Below are 20,585 nucleotides of genomic sequence, written 5' to 3'. Positions count from 1 at the left end.
ACCTTTCATGTAAATTCCACATTCCGAAATTAAATAGATACCCAGGCCTACCTATTGCTGTGAAGGTCTAAAATAGAAACTACACATCGAAAGAAATAAAAACAGTCAACACACAGTTGAACAATATTTAAGTATCTAATTACGACAAAGGCTTTTGGGGGGGGTAAAATAATATAAAGTATATTGCTGCCTATTTCCAATAGGCTACACACTACACATTACTGTACTAGGCTTTCTTTCAATGTAATGAAATTAACACTAGATGGTGCTACGCTGTTACCTATATCAACATGATTGCACTGAGTTCCTAGGGAGCAACACTCACTGTTCCAATTTGGCGCTATTTGTACAGGCATCCAATCAGCCACGAGAGTAGCAGAAGGTGAGGCTGCGCAGAGGCGCTATGGCTGGACAGCGCAGCTGGTAGCTGCAAACAGCTTACCAATAGACTAGTATCGATACAAACTACCCTCTCCATCTTTCCTCAGGAACTAATAGCCGATCGATCAGTTGCTATATTCTCGGCAATGGTGAACAATCGGTAAGCTAAATTGATGCATATGTGTTCCCCACTTCTTCCTATAGCCTAATGTTCTGCAATTAATTAACCATAAACGTTATGTAAGTATGCTTTGATTTTGGACCAGGCAACGCAGAGACTGGAATAGGGGGGGTCAAATGAGCCAAAACGGAGATTATGTTACAATAATGAAAAATATGAGATTTATTTCAAATTCTTCCGGGTTCTTATAGGCTTTTTAATAAATGCCATTGGTTAGCATCCAAACAGTTTGTTACCATGTGGACATTCTTGCCTACATTCTATTGACATTCATTAGGCTATACTTTCTAAAAGGCTATATTCCGAAGATGGAGATGGAGAGGCAATAGGATAAACAGCTGCGAAATCAAAGGCAGCACAGTATGAAGATAGGCTAAAATTGCTTCTCCAATAGAAATCCCCGATCTCACTTGTAGGCGACGTCATGGCAACGTTTGCTTGCTAAGCGCATGCGTAGAAACACGTCTAACGTTCGTCTCGCGCCAAACTGCGCATGTGCATGCCGTCAAATCAATGGCACTTCTTCAATATAGGTTGTATTTGATGAAAAATTAAAACCTGTCAGTTTCACGAGGTTGGAGTAATGACATATTCGTTTACTTAAAACATTGACTCGAATCTAGGTTGTACCTTTAGATTTCGAGAAAATTAACAACCAAGGAAGAATTTTTTATTTCGTTCATTGACTCGTTCATTGGCCTGGTCTGTTTGGCAAGCGCTCCCGGTAGTCTCGCGATGTTGCGCCTCTGGGTTTAGAAACTCTGTGGCGAAACTCTTCGGTCTTCAGTAGCTGAGCTGAGATGTCAACCCTTGCCAGACCGCTAGTTGAGCTGCGATGTCAACCCTTGCCAGACCGCTAGTTTTAGGGTTAGGAGCTAGGGTTAAGGTTAGAGTAAGGGTACAGGTTAGGTTTAGGGTTAGGGGTTAGAGAAAATAGGATTTTGAATGGGTCTGAATCGTATGTCCCCACAAGGTTAGTTCCCCACAAGGTTAGCTGTGCAATAATATTTGTGTGTGTGTGTGCGACACATGTCTTTCGTAGAGTTGATCAGGCTGTTGATTGTGGCCTATTGAATGTTGTCCCACTCATCTTCAATGGCAGTACGAAGTTGCTGGATATTAGTGGGAGCTTGAACACGCTGTCAAACATGTCGATCCAGAGCATTCCAAACATGCTCAATGGGTGACATGTCTGGTGAGTATACAGGCCTTGGAAGAACTGGGAGATTTTCAGCTTCCAGGAATTGTGTACATATCTTTGTGACATGGGGCCAAGCAATATCATACTGAAACATGAGGTGATGGCGGCGGATTAATGGCACGTCAATGGGCCTCAGGATCTCGTCCCGGTATTTCTGTGCATTCAAATTGCCATCGATAAAATGCAATAGTGTTTATTGTCCGCAGTTTATGCTTGCCCATACCATAACCCCATCTCTCTGTTCACATCGTTGATATCAGCAAACCGCTCGCCCACACAGCGCCACACGTCTGCCATCTCCCCGGTACATTTGAATCTGTGAAGAGCACACTTCTCCAGTGTGCCAGTGGCCATCGAAAGCGAGCATTTGCCCACTGAAGTTGGTTACGACGCCGAACTGCAGTCAGGTCAAGACCCTGGTGTGGATGATGAGCACTCAGATGAGCTTCCCTGAGGTTTCTGACAGTTTGTGCAGAAATTATTTGGTTGTGCAAAACCCACAGTTTCATCAGCTGTCCAGGTGGCTGGTCTCATACTATCCCGCTGGTGAAGAAGCCGGATGTGGAGGTCCTGGGCTGGAGTGGTTAGACGTGGTCTGCGGTTGTGAGGCCAGTTGGATGTACTGCCAAATTCTCTAAAACGACATTAAATTATCTGGAAACAGCTCTGGTGGACATTCGGCATTCCAATTGCACACTCCCTTAAAGCTTGAGATAGAGGCATTGTGTTGTGTGAAAAAACTGCTCATTTTAGAGTGGCCTTTTATTGCCTCAGTACAAGGTGCACCTGTGTAATGATCATGCTGTTTAATCAGCTTCTTAATATCCAACACCTGTCAGGTGGATGAATTATCTTTATTATTATTAGAGAAATGCTCACTAACAGGGCTGTAAACAAATTTGTGCCCAGAAATTGAGATAAATAAGCTGTTTGTGCCTATGGAACATTTCTGTGATCTTTTATTTTAGCTCATAAAACATGGTACCAACACTTCACATGTTGGGTTTATATTTTTGTTCAGTATGTTTGAGACTTAGTTATTAACTACTTAATGGTTTAAATATATTCATTGTCCAATATTTAATTTCCCTTTAATGTGTTTCAACATATCGTTTTTAATCTCCATAATCTGATTTATTGGGCACAATTGTGTATTTAAAAATTTGATGGACTAAGATATAACCTCATTGAGCTCAACAGTTTAGCAAAGCGGTAGCCTCAGAGAACGAGAAATACACATGCACCTAAATAATGCACCGTTTACACATGCACCTAAATAAAAGTTCCACAATCTTAAAATTTGATTCCAATTGCGCATTTCTTACGTTTATTTTAAATCGAATCGTTCGTTCCCCAGTTTCACTATCTCGATCTGCTAAGGCATTGGAAGAGAACAACCCCTTAACGTTTCCCTTGCCTCCCTTCCATCAATGCCCGGGCCCCTCCCAGCCACTTACTTTGCATGGGGAAAATTCCTGATTATCACCAAACATCATAAGTACCCCAATATCACTCCGAAAGGATCTCAGATTCTCGAAAAGGGTTACAAGAATAGGCAATACAATCGACATTTGCGCAAAGACTATATGGATGTAGAGCCCATTTTACAAATGTTTTTTCCACAAAACTGTTCAAAAAAAGAGACATTCGATCTAAATATATTGTGTACAATCTGATTCTGTTATATTTACACTTTACATTGTAGTTTAAACAGTTAAATTGTAGTTTTCTACATTTCTTAGAGTTGTTAATATTAGTAGCAGCCTAATGATTTTTTTTATCAATATGAACATTGTTGGCACTCAAAAGCTAGACTGCAAAAAAAGTGCTAAATGGTAGAAAATGGAATGAAACCCAATGAACTCGATAAAATGTGGCCTCGGCATTTCTGGTTGAAAATAACTGATAAGTACCAATCACATTACCAATTATGCATGGTTACTTTCACCTCATAACTGTGACTATACATGGTCTGATGATGTTTTGCTCTCAGTCCTCACCTTTTATATCATACACACAACACAAAACTCTGTTTCCAAATCCTCCTCAATCTTCCAAATTGGAGCGGATTCAGTTTGACGCATTTGTCCACTCATGTATAATAGCTGAGAAAATAGCTGCTTCGGTAACATCTGATACGGCTGCTGCCTGGTCATTCTGGCCCAATGTTCCACGCTGCGTTTGTGCTGAGCTCCAATTCCTCTCGTATTCTGCATCTTCACAAACACCGTTTGAAGGCGGATTGAAGTGTGAGGCGGGGTCCATCAGGCTATTCCTGCAGTAGTGTGGGCGTGTTTACAATGTATTGGGAGTATTTCTCCCCCAATCCCCTTCGTAAAGAATTCCCCTAACATTCGCCCTGTCCAATCTCTGTGTTTTGAACTCTCTGTCATGTTATTTATGCCATACTCTAATTATCTATCGGGGAATCGTTTTTATTTCGACAATTCGATGATAGTATTGACTAAAACCAGGTGTTAATACGGACGAATAGTCTTTATGTGGCCTGTTAAATGTGTACCATGCAAGGAACACATACGCCTATCTGTGAGATATGTCTGCTAAATTGATCTGTACATGGGTTTTGCTAAAATGATAACCTACGGTCGAGAACAGCACAGGAATGTCAGGTCGGGCCTGTATGATCTATGCGTTCATGTTTTGTTCTTAGTTTCCTTTTACGCGGTAGATATATATTTAGGCATATCTGTTGTTGCCTCATATATGTTAGCTTAGCTTATAAGTCATACGGATTTCCATATTTTGTGATAAATAGCCGAAACTCACTTTACCTGGTGAGTTTCAAGTTTCAAAGTTAATTCGCCACGCGCACAGGATACAACAGGTGTAAAACAGTAGAGTGGTATTCTTACCTTGAACTCTTTCCCAACAACGCAGTGATAATAATAATAATAATAATAATATAGATAAAAATACAAATTAAAAGTCAGTTGAGAGTAATTTTGGCTTGTCTTTGTGAGACAACTTGTGATACCTGTGAAAATAGGTTTATTTTAATGCCCCAAGCATTGTGGCTGTGATGCTCGTAGATATATATTTTACGAGTCTGACAAAGTAGTTAGGCTAAGGACTTGTCCATCCCCGGAAAGACTGGACCCACCAGATTGGTTAATGTCAGCCACCATGTTTCAGACCTCGATACAGAAACCCTATCTTAACTAGTTATTATTCTATCACATAAATCAACCCTGTGACTATTCTACTCCATAAACATTTCAGGAAGGATAGGCATATGTGTGATATGTCATAGTTACAGAGACATTCATTCTGAACGGATAATAAAAAGTAGCCTAATTCGGTGCAATAGTTACCTTGGAGTTAAATGTGATCACAGTTTTTATTGATATATACAGTACCTGTCAAAAGTTTGGACACACCTACTCATTCAAGGGTTATTCTTTATTTGTACTATTTTCTAAATTTTAGAATAATAATGAAGACATCAAAACTATGAAATAACACATATGGACTCATGTAAACCCAAAAAGTGTTAAACAAATCAAAACATATTTTATATTTGAGATTCTTCAAAGTAGCCACCCTTTGCCTTGATGACAGCTTTGCTCACATTCTTGGCATTATCTTAACCAGCTTCCCCTGGAATTCTTTTCCAACAGCCCTGAAGGAGTTCCCACATATTCTGAGCACTTGTTGGCTGCTTTTCCTTCACTCTGCGGTCTAACTCATTCCAAACCATCTCAATTGGGTTGAGGTTGTGTCACGCCCTGACCTTAGAGATCCTTTTTATGTCTCTATTTTGGTTTGGTCAGGGCGTGAGTTGGGGTGGGAATTCTATGTTTTGTGTTTCTATGATTTTCTATTTCTATGTTTTGGCCAGGTATGGTTCACAATCAGGGACAACAGTCTATCGTTGTCTCTGATTGGGAACCATACTTAGGTAGCCTTTTATCCCACCTGTCTTTGTGGGAAGTTGACTTTGTTTAGGGCACTTTTCCTTTGAGCTTCACGGTTTGTTTTTGTAGAGTATATTGTTTTGTTTGTCGTCATTTTGATTAATAAAAGAAAATGGACAGGCACCACGCTGCACCTTGGTCCTCCTCCTTCAACAGCCGTGACAGGTTGGGTGATTGTAGAGGCCAGGTCATCTGATGCAGCACTTCATCACTCTCCTTCTTGGTCAAACAGCCCTTACACAGCCTGGAGGTGTGGTGGGTCATTGTCCTGTTGAAAACAAATGATAGTCCAACTAAGAGCAAACCAGATGGTTTGTCGCTGCAGAATGCTGTGGTAGCCATGCTTGTTGTGTGACTTTAATTCTAAATAAATCACAGACAGTGTCACCAACAAAGCACCATCCCACCTCCTCCTCCATGCTTCATGGTGGGAACCACAAATGCGGAGATCATCTGTTCATTTACTCTGCGTCTCACAAAGACATGGCGGTTGGAACCAAAAATCTCAAATTTGGACTCATCAGACGAAAGGACAGATTTACACCCATCTAATAAAAAAATAATAATAATAATCACCTTTATTTAACCAGGTAGGCCAGTTGAGAACAAGTTCTCATTTACAACTGCGACCTGGCCAAGATAAAGCAAAGCAGTGCGACAAAAACAACAACTCAGAGTTACACATAAACTAACGTACAGTCAATAACACAATAGAAACATCTATGTACAGTGTGTGAAAATGTCCATTGCTCGTGTTTCTTGGCCCAAGCAAGTCTCTTCTTATTATTGGTGTCCTTCAGTAGTGGTTTCTTTACAGCAATTTGATCATGAAGGTCTGATTCAAGCAGTCTCCTCTGAACAGTTGATGTTGAGATGTGTCTGTTACTTGAACTCTGTGACGCATTTATTTGGGCTGCAATTTCTGAGACTGGTAACTCTAATGAACATATCCTCTGCAGCAGAGGTAACTCTGTGTCTTCCTTTCCTATGGCGGTACTCATGAGAGAGTAGCACTTGATGGTTTTTGCGACTGCACTTGAAGAAATGTTCTGGATTGACTGACCTTCATGTCTTAAAGTAATGATGGACTGTTGTTTCTCTTTGCTTATTTGAGCTGTTCTTGCCATAATATGGACTTGGTCTTTTACTAAATAGGGCTATCTTCTGTATTCCACCCTTACCTTGTCACAACACAACTTATTGGCTCAAACGCATTAAGAAGGAAAGAAATTCCACAAATTAATTAATTAGTTAATTGGAATGCATTCCAGGTGACTACCTCATGAAGCTGATTGAGAGAATGCCAAGATTGTGCAAAGCTGTCATCGAGGCAAAGGGTGGCTGCTTTGAAGAATATAAAATATTTGTTATTTGTTTAACACTTTGTTGGTTACTACATGATTCCATGTGTGTTATTTCATAGTTTTGATGTCTTCACTGTTATTCTACAAAGTAGAAAATAGTACAAAAATTAAGAAAAACCCTTGAATGAGTAGGTGTGTCCAAACTTTTGACTGGTACTGTATATATCATGACTTGAGGATATGCCTATGTATTAAACATAACCACATTTCCACACATATATGAGGGTACTTATTCAGTTTATTCTTGGCACAAAATGACAACTCAAGCATTTGCATGCCAAATACTTATGTTTTGAAACTTCTAATGAATAAATTAACGTGGCATAGGCCAACACAAATATGTTGATGTTCGGTTTGTGGAACGACGATTGGTTATCTCTGTGCTCCGAACGAACTCTTTTGCCTGGATTCGAGGAGAAAAAAATGGCACTGCTATCCGGTATCCTTGGGACGTCCATAACCTAAACCCTACCCTAATCCTAACCTCTACCTTTACTTTAACCCTAATCTTAACCATAACCCTTACTAAACCCTTTCCTTAACCACTACTGTAACCATTTTACATTTCAACTTCAAATGGTTAGGGACATCCTAAGGATCCCGGATTGCACGGACCGAACAAAATAGTCGCCAGAAAGCATGTAAATTGACAGAGTCACGTGAACAGAGCAAGAGAAATCCATAGAAGAATATGCTGAAAATCTATGGGGGAACGCACGTTGGATCATGCACGCAAAAGTATGGTCGCTCGAATCAGAATATTCGACTGACGCAGAGGAATAAACAATATCAAGACCAGCAGGGTTTATATCACCGAAGTTTGGAGCGGAAACTTGGCAGGGAAACATGGCCGAAGGTTATTCTATATTCTATGTATCTCTGCTTAGATTGTCTCTCTGGCGTCCCTCTTTCCTGGGAAAGGAGAGGGGACTGACTGTAGCCTCCGAGATGTTGTTACCGCCCACAGCGTTTGCTATATACTTCGAGTTTTTTTGTGCGCTTTTTGCTGAGGTTTATGGGTGACAATGGACACCTGTTATTTCACCTTTGTTGTTAGAAAATTAAAAGTGATGCAAGTGCAGATGAAAGTTCATAGCTGATATATAAACACTTCAATATCCAAGTTGGAGTAGCCTATGATGGCTATTTATTAGATAGCCATCAAAGCAAAGCAAATTCCATCTGCTGGCAAATCATGTAAATAAAGTTTTTTTTATGTTCTTTATGAGTTGGTTACCCGCTCTGGAAAATAAGTACTTTGCATATGAATTGTGTACAAGGCAGAATACATTTTGGAAGTGGAATAATTTGCCCAAATAAGTTTTACTGAAACGAATGGGAAGTGATTTCATTGATGTTTTAACATTGTATTCTCAACTTGCTTTCAGGAGGGGTGGGCAAAGGTGGTGATAGAGGAGAGGAGCCAGGATCCTTGCAGGGTGGGCAGCAACAGTCCATGCCCGGTGCAGGCCACTGCAAGTGGTTCAATGTGCGGATGGGCTTCGGGTTTATATCCATGACTAGTCGTGGGGGAACTCCCGTAGATCCTCCTATGGATGTATTTGTTCACCAAGTAAGTTAAGTTGAACCATCTATGGATACAAATAATCAGCTGATAGATAGTCAAACTGAACCCTCATGTCTACACGAGTTGGATACAAATTGTCCCACATACGAGGTGATCACACAGTGCAGGCTATTGGATAGTTTGTATCTACCACATATCTCTGAGACACATGCACATTGTTGAGGAGCAGTGGTGACATTGTAACACCTAAGTTGTAGCATCCTCATGAATGAGCTTCTATTTAGGATGTCTGTAGGACTACGGGAAATAATTAACATTCTGGAAAATGATTGTTATAGTGAAATAGTTTTGCAATGGAAAATTGGGTGATTGATAGATGTTACTCGTCATGTTTTATAGACCCAGAAGATGGGGGAAGGGCCTCTCTATAAGAGGGGGTTTTCTGAAGCCAAAGAAAAGACAGGTGATGCATGCATGGTAGTGGTCAGGTTAAACATGTGCTTAGAGACCAACCTCACAACCAGGTTTAGATTTTGGACATTATTTCACTCCTGTGTGGGCTTTGGGCTGTTTATGTTATAGCACTGCTTTCCTTCACCATCCCGTGCCATGTTGTTAGATTCTATTGACACTTTACAGCCCAATTAGAGCCAGAATTCCACCAAATCCACCCCAAAATTGCCACATTTTAGGTGTGCTTAATTTAGCTTGCCAAGTCCCCATCTTGTGTGGCTCAGTTGGTAGAGAATGGCGCTTGCAACGCCAGGGTTGTGGGTGAGATTCCCACAGGGGACAAGTGCGAAAACGTATGTAAGTTGCTCAGGATAAGAGCATCTGCTAAATGACTCAAATGTAAATGTAGTAGGATTTGCTTGGGCAGCATAGGTTTGGGGAGTGGTGTGGCGGGGGATATAGTGTATGATGCGATGGGAGACTGGCTGGAGTGGATCCTTGGTTATGACTGCTCATCAGTCCATCTCATCTCACTGTGTGTTTGGCAGGCTCCTCCTTCATTCCAGGGCTAGGCTAATACCAGCCTTTGTTTGTTCCTCTTCCTGGTGTTTTTTTTCCCTCAAAGGGGAGAAAGAAAAAAAAAGCTACCTACCTACTTGTGTTCACATGACTTCCTTCTTACAGTGAGTCATCTATTGATAGAGGGACTGATTATAGAGAAGACTGATTTCTATGACCAGCTGATGAAATGCCTATGACGACAGTGCAGCTAACTGCTAACCGACACTGTTGGAGCAATGCAGTTGCAGTATGTTATCTGTCTGTGCTTTTGACCACTGCTTGTTTGATGTTGAGTCACTGCCTCCACAGGCTTTTGAGACCACTGCAATGCATGATTTACTCACTCTTCAATTACAATTCAGATTCATTTTAACTGGGAAATATTTGGTGCATGAATCTGAGACTGATTTCTGGAAATGTCTCACAAAGTTGCGTGGATTGATATGCTAGGTTTCCTTGCATAACTTGATTGTGACTAACAAATGACTAACAGGATGCTTCTGTAGACAGGACTGTGGAGAGACCGCATATGGCTTTGTAGAATGACCTGAAGAACTGCTTCAAGCGGGGGAATTTCTCTCTTTAAACTTGGAATTAGTTGTGATATGTTGACGATGAAACAGTTGAAGCTCCACAAAGGCCTGTGGTATATTCAGGAGTTAAACTTACTGAAGCTTGACCCAGCCTGAACTCTAGGGTTTTGTCATTTTTTTCAACATGTATGTCCTCTCATTCATATCACATTTCTCTCAATCAAGCCGTCCAGTGGCAAAAGCTTCCTCCACTATTGGAAGAGCTAGTAAACAGACCATGTGCTATATACCCGCACCCCTTCCTCTTTGTCATGTTCCTCCTTTCTCCTTACTCACTTTTTCTGTTTTTCCCTTCTCTTCTATGCCCCTTTTCATTCCCACATCCCCCAACTGAAAACAGGCAAAATGGCTGCTGTGCTGGGTTGGTCTGTGGTAGCCCAGAGTTTAGGTGGCTCCAGCAGGGCTAACAGAGAGCTGGCCTGGGCTAAGGGCGGATGGCTCAAATATGTCGGGGGAGGACGAGGTGTCTGGACCAGAGAATCCTGAACCTATGCTTTGACTTCTGTTGAAACACAAATCAGTGACTTCGAGTGACTCGTAGAAATATGGGCTAGATTAGTTTTGTTGACCTCTATAAAGATGAACTAGGGTTAAGTTTAGTTGAATGTTGTTTCATTAGGATTCATGGGTTATTTAGTTTTTATTTTATTCGTTGCTCGATTGAGTTATTCGTTTTTAGGGGAGGGGGGTTTGTCACTGCAGTCGTTCAGACATGCAATAATTTACATTACTGTAAACAACTTTCACAGAAGTCAAATCATCAGTGGTATTCCTTTTGTGTATTAGATAAAGTCATTATGTATTGTGAACTGGGGGTGGATTGGCTTATTTAATGCTGTTGTTGAGGTAAAAGTTACTGTAAATGTATTAATTCATTTAGTAAACATTTATTTTGGACAAGATCCATGAAAATGTAATTAGATGTAAATGTAATAAGAAAAGTTGTTTAAGAAAAGGAGTAAAGCTCTAATTGAGAGATTATTAGGATATTTTGAATATATTCAAAACCTAAATTATTTGTGTTTAATTTGATAAAACATAAATAGTATTACCATTTATATACTATATATGCCTATTATTTAAATTTTTATAATAAAATAATTGTAAAATAGTATTTGGTAATTGTGTTTTTCTTTGGATGAAATTTATTTAAAGAACTCATGAACCTTAATCAAGCATTTATTATTATTTGATACATGAATAGATCATACATAGAAATATATTTCTAACAAATATGGAAAGGAACCAACTGTTTTAAAGTTTCACAAACAGTAAGATATTATTTGTTTTTTTTATACATATTTTAAATACTGTAAAAATATATATTTTTTGTATTTTATAATGGGACAATAGTGATGATAATTGCAGTAATTATAATAGATTTGTTATTACAAGATTATATACAACAAATGCATTTTTTTACACCAAAATCCTTTTTCACTTGCCATTAAATTGTTTTAGAAACATTTAGTGATCTATATTAGCAACTGAATGCCTAAGATTCCGATGATTGAGTTCACAGATCATCATGTAAGACTGAAACTTTACTTTTCTTACTAGCACTGGCTTTGCTGATAGCTGCTTTACTGAGGAAAGTTTTACTCACTACGACTGTGAGATGTGGTTGTCTCACCCAGCTACGTTAAGATGAATGCATTAAGTGTAAGTCGCTCTGGATAAGAGCGTGTGCTGAAATGTAAAAAATGTAAATGTTACACCAACCAAACCTCGTTTTCTACTTGGCATTAACAATATCCTGCTCAAAGTACAGTTATTCGCATTCCTGTGTGGGTCTGTGTCTCTGTGGGTCTGTGTCTCTGTGGGTCTGTGTCTCTGTGGGTCTGTGTCTCTGTGGGTCTGTGTCTCTGTGGGTCTGTGTCTCTGTGGGTCTGTGTCTCTGTGGGTCTGTGTAAAGATCTAAAATTCCCTTGTGCGTCAATTCTAAAAGTCTAGTGTTCTGCTGTAGTGTGCTAAGGTCCATCTGAATCCTCTGGTATAGGAAGTGAACCAATGTGCTCAGTCCACAGCGACAGACCCAGGGAATGGCAGGGAGCAAGTGACTGTAGGGATCAGCCATTATGATGGCTATGTCTGTCTTTACCATAAAAGTAGTCCTCAAGCACGTATTTGGATACATGGTAGCAAATTATCAAATGTGATGTAGATAGATGAATTTGATTCATCCATCTGTTTGATTGAGACCTAGATGGAGAGGTGGGTTGATTTAGTTTTACTGTGTGTAACTAGACCAGGAGATCCCTGTGTAACCTGTGTCTTCTTCTCCCTATCCTGTCCTATCCTCCTCCTATCCCAGAGCAAACTGCACATGGAGGGCTTTCGCAGCCTGCGGGAGGGAGAGCCACTAGAGTTTACTTTCCAGAGGTCCCTCAGGGGCCTGGAGTCTGTACAAGTCACGGGCCCCGAGGGAGGCCCCTGCTCGGGCAGTGAGAGGAGACAGAAAATCAAGCCCCCAGCCCCGCAGCAGAGATGGAAGCCAAAAGGAGACCGGTGAGTGAACCATAGAAATAGAATTACTAGAACAGACTTTCCTTTCATGTTCTGTTATGAGTGAATATAGAGTGGTTTAGACCTGCTGCTGCAGGGAGGGAATTGAGACTAGCAACAGAACAGACAATGATGTTGGAAGGAACAGGGTAGTGCTGCGGTGATCATTAGTGGTGTGGGTGTGTTTGTATGTGCATACATGCATGTGCGTGTGCCTGTGTATGTGTGCATTGATGTAATATATTTAGCAGTAGCTGCATATTCGTATTTACCTGTGTATGATTCAGAGGTTCTGTGTGGAGTATACCTGCTGCAATATTTACATTATGTCAAAGGTCCACATTTGTAGAGGTTCTGTTACATGGTGTTCCTCTAGAGGTCAAATGTATGATGAGTTTAGTATAAATAATGAATGTGATTGTGCTTGACCATTTCCTGTGTGGTGCTGCATTTCCACCCAAACTGTTATTCTATATGGCTCCAGTTGCCATGGTTTTACGGCAATATTGTATGACGGAGGTCTAGTCGGTCTAAGTGCTGCTATTTCCGTGATGGTTGGTTTTGAGGCTCTACTGCTGGCTGCTATTTGCTTTGAATACAGATTTGTCCTTTAGCCCACTGACATAGATTGGTAGAGGCAATGTTGTAATGGATAGCAAATATCACTTTAGACTGAAGAGGAATTCTCAGAAACAGGCTTTTTATTTTATACAGGATTGCCCTTTTATTCATCATGTTAGGTGATGTTATATTGCATCATGTTGTGTTATGGAGGATACTAATTTTATGACCTGCGTTAGACCTGTGCTACATCAATGATCACATTTATTTAACAATGTCTACTTATTTTTTGTGTAGACATTTCATCCTAATTTCCCTCCCCATTGTTATAATGTAAGAAGGATCTTTCTTCAAGGCAGGAATAGAAATATGTTGAGGTCATTGTGTTGACCTCTAACCCCTAACCTTTCTGGGTCAGTAACAGAGCTGCTGGTTGGATCCAAATAGGCAGGTTAAAAACATTTTAGAAACACTACATTCCCTTTAATAACATCCACCAGCATTTATTTTTTTATATTGATTTATCATATTTTTTATTTAATGGGTTGATGTATTACAGTGTTACACAGTTAAACTCTTGGCTCCCCTGTAACGGCTGTCTTCCTCCTCCTCTGACGAGGAGGAGTAGTAAGGATCAGAGGACCAAGGTGCAGCGTTGTAAGTGTTCATTATGCCTTTTAATGAAAATGAAACTCGAACAAAACAACAAAACTAACGATAAACGAGAATACACGAAACGAAACAGTCCTGTCTGGTGACATACACAAAGACAGAAAATAAGCACCCACAAAACAGAGGTGGAAAAAGGCTACCTAAGTATGATTCTCAATCAGAGACAACTAACGACACCTGCCTCTGATTGAGAATCATACCAGGCAAAACGCAAAAACCAACATAGAAAAATGAACATAGATAACCCACCCAACTCACGCCCTGACCATACTAAAACAAAGAAATAACAAAAGAACTAAGGTCAGAACGTGACTCATGCATGTATTTTTTTTTACTGCTACTTATTTCAGGCGAGTGTTTAAGTATGAACCTTTTTAAATTCCCTAGCTGGTTACTTCCATCCATCGTCCAGATTTTGCAGTCTAACTGTCATTCCATGAACACATAAAAGCTCATTATCTAACCCAACTCACGCCCTGACCATACTAAAACAAAGAAATAACAAAAGAACTAAGGTCAGAACGTGACATCCCCGATCTTATAAACATTGACAATATTTGAACATTTTGGAATTTACAAATAAATTGTGCCAACACCTTTCTCTTCACTTGAGTTATTGGTTTACTTGAGTCAAACCTCAGCTGATTTGTTGTTCTATGCAAGTATTAGAAATTATGCAAAGATAAACGTTGTGGAAACTCTGTAACCATGTGTCTAAACAGTGCCTGCCTATGTGATTGATATGTTATAAAAACATAGATTCAGGGCCAATTTTGAAACATTTACGACCAGCATGGCAGCTTGTCTTGTGAAAACTGGTTTTCACTCTTACCAGCTAGAATGGGAGTCTATGTGGTGGGGGTTGGGAAGTGGAGGAGGGGGTATTGGTAGGTAACCTCCCAAGCAAGCGAACTAGCCTGGATGAAACCTAAATTCCAATGCCCTTCCCCCTCTCCTCTCCTTCCCTCTTCCCCCCTTGCATGTTCTAATTGAAGACGCCACCAAGGGACCCCCTGCAAGCCTCCAGCTCAGTCATGCGAAACACTTTGTTTCCATCTGAAAGATTTAAAGCTGCAATATGTAACTTTTTGGATGACCGACCTGAAATGTAGCCTTATAACATCTGACTGCAAGTTAATAATGTCGTAATGAGCCTATCTGTTTATGACCTGATATCTAATGATCACGTCTATTGCAAATTAATTGGTATGATTTGCTCTTATATTAACCAGTTCATTGAATAGCTTCCTATTTGATTCAGTAAAACAGACCATGTGACAGGCTGGAGTGACACGACTTAGTTCCCTGTGTGGAGCCCTGCTTTGTTTCGCCTTGTCATCAATGTTTCGCCTTGTCATTGTTTCCGCCCGTGAGCAGCGTCTTGGTTATTTCTTGCAGGCCTTAGGCCTGTTGTTGACATACTGCATTTCTATAGACATTTGGCAGTAAGCTATAAATATCAGCAAGTGTGCAAATTTGTTATTTAAACGCATTTTAGCAGGGAAAATAATAATCTATTTATCTATTTATTTGGTTTGTCATCTCTTGATGAGAACACACATGAGAAGTATTGTATTTGCATTGGTCACTTTAACTGTTTTCTCTTAAAGGTTCAGTATTGGTGTATTCTATGGTGTATTCTATGCATATTCTATGGTGTATTCTATGTGAAATGCTGCCTTCTAAAGGATACATTTGGACCAACAGATTTTGGGTAAATATAATTCAATCAATCTAGTAAGCATGTTATAATTGTATTTGTACCATATTACATTATAGAGAAAATGTAATGATATCCCATATAAGAAGTTCTAGGTATTATTCTTTGAGTTCAGAATAAATACGCACTTTAAGCCCTGAAGTTGAAAGAAATTGCTTGTTTGTGAATTGGAATGTGACAAGGATCTCCACTCTCTGTCTCAGATGCTATAACTGTGGAGGACTAGACCACCATGCCAAAGAGTGTGGCCTGCCGCCCCAGCCAAAGAAGTGCCACTACTGCCAGAGCTCGACGCACATGGTGGCCCACTGTCCTCACCGCCCCCCCGGCCCCTTGTCTCCTGGCCCTGCCACAGCCACTCAGGGAAGACGCACTACTGTGGACCAGTACCCCGGTACCTTTACCACCACCTCCTACAGCCCCAGTCCCAGGCAGGGAAACAGGCACTCCCAGCCCCCTCAGGACAGTTCCTCCCCCCTCAGCAAGTCCTCTAGCAAGTCCTCCAGCTCTCCGGAAGACCCGGCACAGATCCAGAGGAGATCTGGAGTGCACCACAGGTGGAAACAATCCTGATCCACATCCACCATGGACGGATGCCACCTGTTAGTATTACCTCTGGTCCAATAAAACCACCTTCCTTCAGTCTGATCAGTCTCCTCCTCACACAGACACATCCTGAGCTACCTCCTGAGCAACCTCAAGCAGATCCACATTTCTAACCAAATGGACAGTAAAGTATCTATTTTACTTCCCCAATCCCTCCCAGACTCTCCCTCTACTAAACTGTGTACATCTTAGCTACTTCCTGCGCCAACTCAATCCATCTCCACATAGATAGACCTATACTCTTAGTTACCTCCTCGGCCAACTCAAACCATCTCCACATAGATAGACCTATACTCTTAGCTACCTCCTGGGCCAACTCAATCCATCTCCACATAGATAGACCTATACTCTTAGTTACCTCCTGGGCCAGATTCAGCCTCATCTACCTCAGACTGGTAGCACAGGGATGGTCAGTCACCCTTGTGTTTCCATTGCTCAGTCAGGTTCATTGACATCCGCTCTACTATCAATTGCAATAAGAAGACAACTGGGAATGGGACTGACACACAAACAGCCAAAGCAATCTTGTTCTTTCTTTTTTCATAATTTACCTGATCTGAACTCTATTGTCCCAAAGCTCAGTCTGTTCAAATTCACCTGGATTCACCATTCACCTGGATTCACCATTCACCTGGATTCACCATTCACCTGGATTTACCATTCACCTGGATTTACCATTCACCTGGATTCCCCATTCACCTGGATTCACCATTCACCTGGATTCACCATTCACCTGGATTCACCCTTCACCTGGATTCACCATTCACCTGGATTCACCATTCACCTGGATTCACCATTCACCTGGATTCACCATTCACCTGGATTCACCATTCACCTGGATTCACCATTCACCTGGATTTACCATTCACCTGGATTCACCATTCACCTGGATTTACCATTCACCTGGATTCACCATTCACCTGGATTCACCATTCACCAGGATTCACCATTCACCTGGATTCACCATTCACCTGGATTTACCATTCACATGGATTCACCATTCACCTGGATTCACCATTCACCTGGATTCACATGGATTCACCATTCACCTGGATTCACCATTCACCTGGATTTACATGGATTCACCCTTCACCTGGATTCACATGGATTCACCCTTCACCTGGATTCACATGGATTCACCCTTCACCTGGATTCACATGGATTCACCCTTCACCTGGATTCACATGGATTCAACATTCACCTGTTCCAACGGGAAGTATTTCTTAGATTTTCTTTCTCTATTTTGGAGAACTACACAGGGCGGTTCGAAGCCTTTGTTTTCTCTGTGCGTTTTTCATCAGACGGTAGCCAAAGACACCCAAACCCAATCATAGCTCTCATACCTCTTTGCCGGACAAAGATTAAGCCTAGTCTTAGACTAGAACGCCCTTTCAATGGAGAATCGTGATTGTCATTGAACGTGCTTTTTAGTCCAGGACTAGACTAGATCTGTCTCTGGGAAACTGTTTCTAACTAAACCAATGCTAATATGATCATTTGTCTGTTCAGGGCAGTGAAGAAGTAGTATACCTGCTTCCTCATGGTCTCATTCATCCTCATCAATAAGAATACTCAATGTAAATATTAAGATGAATGTTGAATGCATTTATAAGGAGACATGGTTTATGTTTCTTTTAACTTTACTCACACCATATCATGACCATACAGTACTCTCTCTCCCACAGGGTACGGCTGCACTGACTGACTGTGAAAGGGAATTCTCAGTGTGTCAGCGGAGCAGTCACTTCTTAATGTGTGTTGACAAATCAAACTTAATCTAATTGAATGACCTTAGTAGGAAGTGTAAGATGACAAATAATCAATGGGGTGAAATGTTTGCCTTCAATCCGTTGACTGCGTGACTGAAGGGCATGATACTGCATGAAACAAAGCCCTGATATGTTCTATAATGCAGCTATGAATTGAACGTCTAGGCTCTACTATGTTTACTGACAGTGAATACATGTTATACTCATAGATCGTATATATAATCAAACATTAGCACAAACCAAACTAGATCCCTGGAGGACTCAAATTTTATATTTTCTCACAGGAGAAATAATGTTCTCAGGGAACTTACCAAAAAGTTTACTTTTCATTTTGAGGGGAATCATCATCATAGAACTAAAATGTGTTTTTGTTTTAAGCAAACCATGTCATATTGAGTTAGTGTTCAACTCTATAGACTTAAGTACTGATCTTAGTAACTACCTCTGAGTTCTAGGTATACATACTGTTATTATGTCCATGTTACATTGTAAACAGACATGTCCACACCTGTCTGAACCTGTGCGTTATTGTAAGTGCATACCACCATCTAGTGGTAAGTTCTGGTAATTTATATTCTGTTTACATTATGGTTTCTGTTTGTCTTAGCATTCGTTGGTCACACCACTTAGACAAAGGACCAAACTGAAATCCTACACACGGGCCTTATTCACTGAGTGTACAAAACATTAAGAACACCTTCCTAATATTGAGTTGCACCACCCCACCACCCTTTTGTCCTCAGAACAGCCTCAGTTCATCGGGGCATGGACTCTACAAGGTGTCGAAAGCGTTCCACAGGGATGTTGGTCGATGTTGACTCCAATGTTTCCCACAGCTGTGTCAAGTTGGCTGGATGTCCTTTGGGTGGTGTACCATTCTTGATAAACACGGGAAACTGTTGAGTGAGAAAAACCCAACAGCGTTGCAGTTCTTGACACAGATGCACCTGGCACATACTACCATACTCCATTCAAAGGCACTTCAATCTTTTGTCTTGCCCATTCACCCTCTGCATGGCACACATACACCATTCATGTCTCATTTGTCTCAAGGCTTAAAAATCCTCATTTAAACTGTCTCCTTCCCTTCATCTACACTGATTGAAGTGGAGTTAACAAGTGACATCAATAAGGGATCATAGCTTTCATCTGGATTCACATGGTCAGTCTGTCATGGAAAGAGCAGGTGTTCCTAATGTTTTGTACACTCAGTGTAATTGTGATTTGGTCACTATCCTTCTAAGTTATGAATTTCTCCTTCGATTCAAATAACGATGATTATGTAAGAAATATTTTGTACAGTCAGTGTATATAAAATCACTGCTGGACATATGGAACTGTGGTTTCTGTTAAACTCATCTGACAAAAAAATGGAGCATTTAGTCATATTTTTTGTTTATTTGACCATTTTAACACCACGGTGTGTGTTGTATCCTCTCTGTTATGTGTGATCCTCAGAGATTGATGGAACTACTGACATTGTTTTAACCTTGTATGGATCATATCATCTAATCGTGTGTATTAATGATCAATTCATAACAGATAAACAACAGTGAATCGCTATCTCATGGTTATGTAACAGGGTAGGGGTCCATTTCAATTCAGTCATTTCAGGTTGGAAACTAAAATTCCAATTCCATTTGGAAAGCAATTAGGTCAAATGGAATTTAAATTTCAGTTGAAATCCTGAACTGCCTGAATGGAAATGGAATTGACCCCAACTATTCTGCAACATTTCTGTATTAGTTGAGACAGCCCTGTGGATGCAGACTGAACCAACGCATTTATTTGGGAGATATATGCCCCAAATACAACCCAGAAAGCACTGTTGAGTAGCCCACATAAAGGACATATTGTGATGTGATGGACTCACGTTTTTGTAAAAAAAATAAAAGCTTGTGTATGTATGTATTTTCAGTGTTGTGGTTGTATAAAACAATCAAGTGTTTGTCCATAGCAGAAGATTGTCTTAACATCTCGAAAGAGCACTGATATCTGTTGTATTGTTTTCATTCATTCATTGTATTCAACGTCTTTTTTTTGTTACATCAATCATGGATTGTCTGGATATTCAAATGGTTTATTTGACTGAAATAATAAAGCCTGTTGCTTACATCTTCTTTTGGTCTGGTTGATCTTTCAGGGATGTGATGGTTTAAACCACGTGTCAAACTCATTCCACGAAGGGCCGAGTTTCTGTTTGGCTCCTCGTACTTGATTGATGAATTAAGGTCACTAATTAGTAAAGAACTTCCCTCACCTGGTTGTCTAGATCTTAATTGAAAGGAAAAAACAAAACACGCCCTCCATGGAATGAGTTTGAACATTGACCTGGTTTAACAGTGACAGGAGTTCAGAATGAGAAAAGAAACCGGTAGTATTCGTGAATGCTCCTAGAGGGCGCTACAGGATAAAAAGCAGAGGTCTACGAGCTATGCATCAATTCTGTTGATTTCTTTTTCAGGTGTTCCCTCTGAGTAATTAATCATGGTAACAAGGTAACAATCATGGCATAAAAGAGTGATCCCAAGCTTGTGTAATTATAGCCGTGAAAA

At 40.4% G+C, this 20,585-nt stretch overlaps 1 protein-coding gene across 2 annotated transcripts; it reads left to right on the top strand.

Moving 5' to 3' along the window:
- Positions 1-378: 378 nt before the first annotated feature.
- LOC129857326 (protein lin-28 homolog A-like) lies at positions 379-20,145 on the top strand. 2 transcript variants are annotated; one of them, XM_055925458.1, is made up of 4 exons: positions 379-541; positions 8,451-8,635; positions 12,512-12,705; positions 15,859-20,145. In XM_055925458.1, exons 2-4 carry the CDS (start codon positions 8,519-8,521, stop codon positions 16,226-16,228), a joined length of 681 nt encoding a protein of 226 aa, XP_055781433.1. In that variant the 5' UTR covers positions 379-541; positions 8,451-8,518; the 3' UTR covers positions 16,229-20,145. The 2 variants fall into 2 exon arrangements, with proteins under 2 accessions (XP_055781433.1, XP_055781432.1); XM_055925457.1 differs by lacking the exon at positions 379-541 and adding an exon at positions 7,193-7,918.
- Positions 20,146-20,585: the final 440 nt, after the last annotated feature.

This window comes from Salvelinus fontinalis, chromosome 6 (assembly GCF_029448725.1).
Source record: "Salvelinus fontinalis isolate EN_2023a chromosome 6, ASM2944872v1, whole genome shotgun sequence".
Taxonomy (NCBI): domain Eukaryota; kingdom Metazoa; phylum Chordata; class Actinopteri; order Salmoniformes; family Salmonidae; genus Salvelinus; species Salvelinus fontinalis.
The sequence above is the reverse complement of the archived record's forward strand: the minus strand, read 5'-3'. Positions and strand labels throughout refer to the sequence as shown.

Bases quoted from the DNA above. Each gene is read 5' to 3' on its own strand.
- LOC129857326 (XM_055925457.1), top strand. The intron at 8,636-12,511 runs GTAAGTTAAGTT...CTCCTATCCCAG, and splicing joins TGGATGTATTTGTTCACCAA to AGCAAACTGCACATGGAGGG. The intron at 12,706-15,858 runs GTGAGTGAACCA...TCTCTGTCTCAG, and splicing joins TGGAAGCCAAAAGGAGACCG to ATGCTATAACTGTGGAGGAC.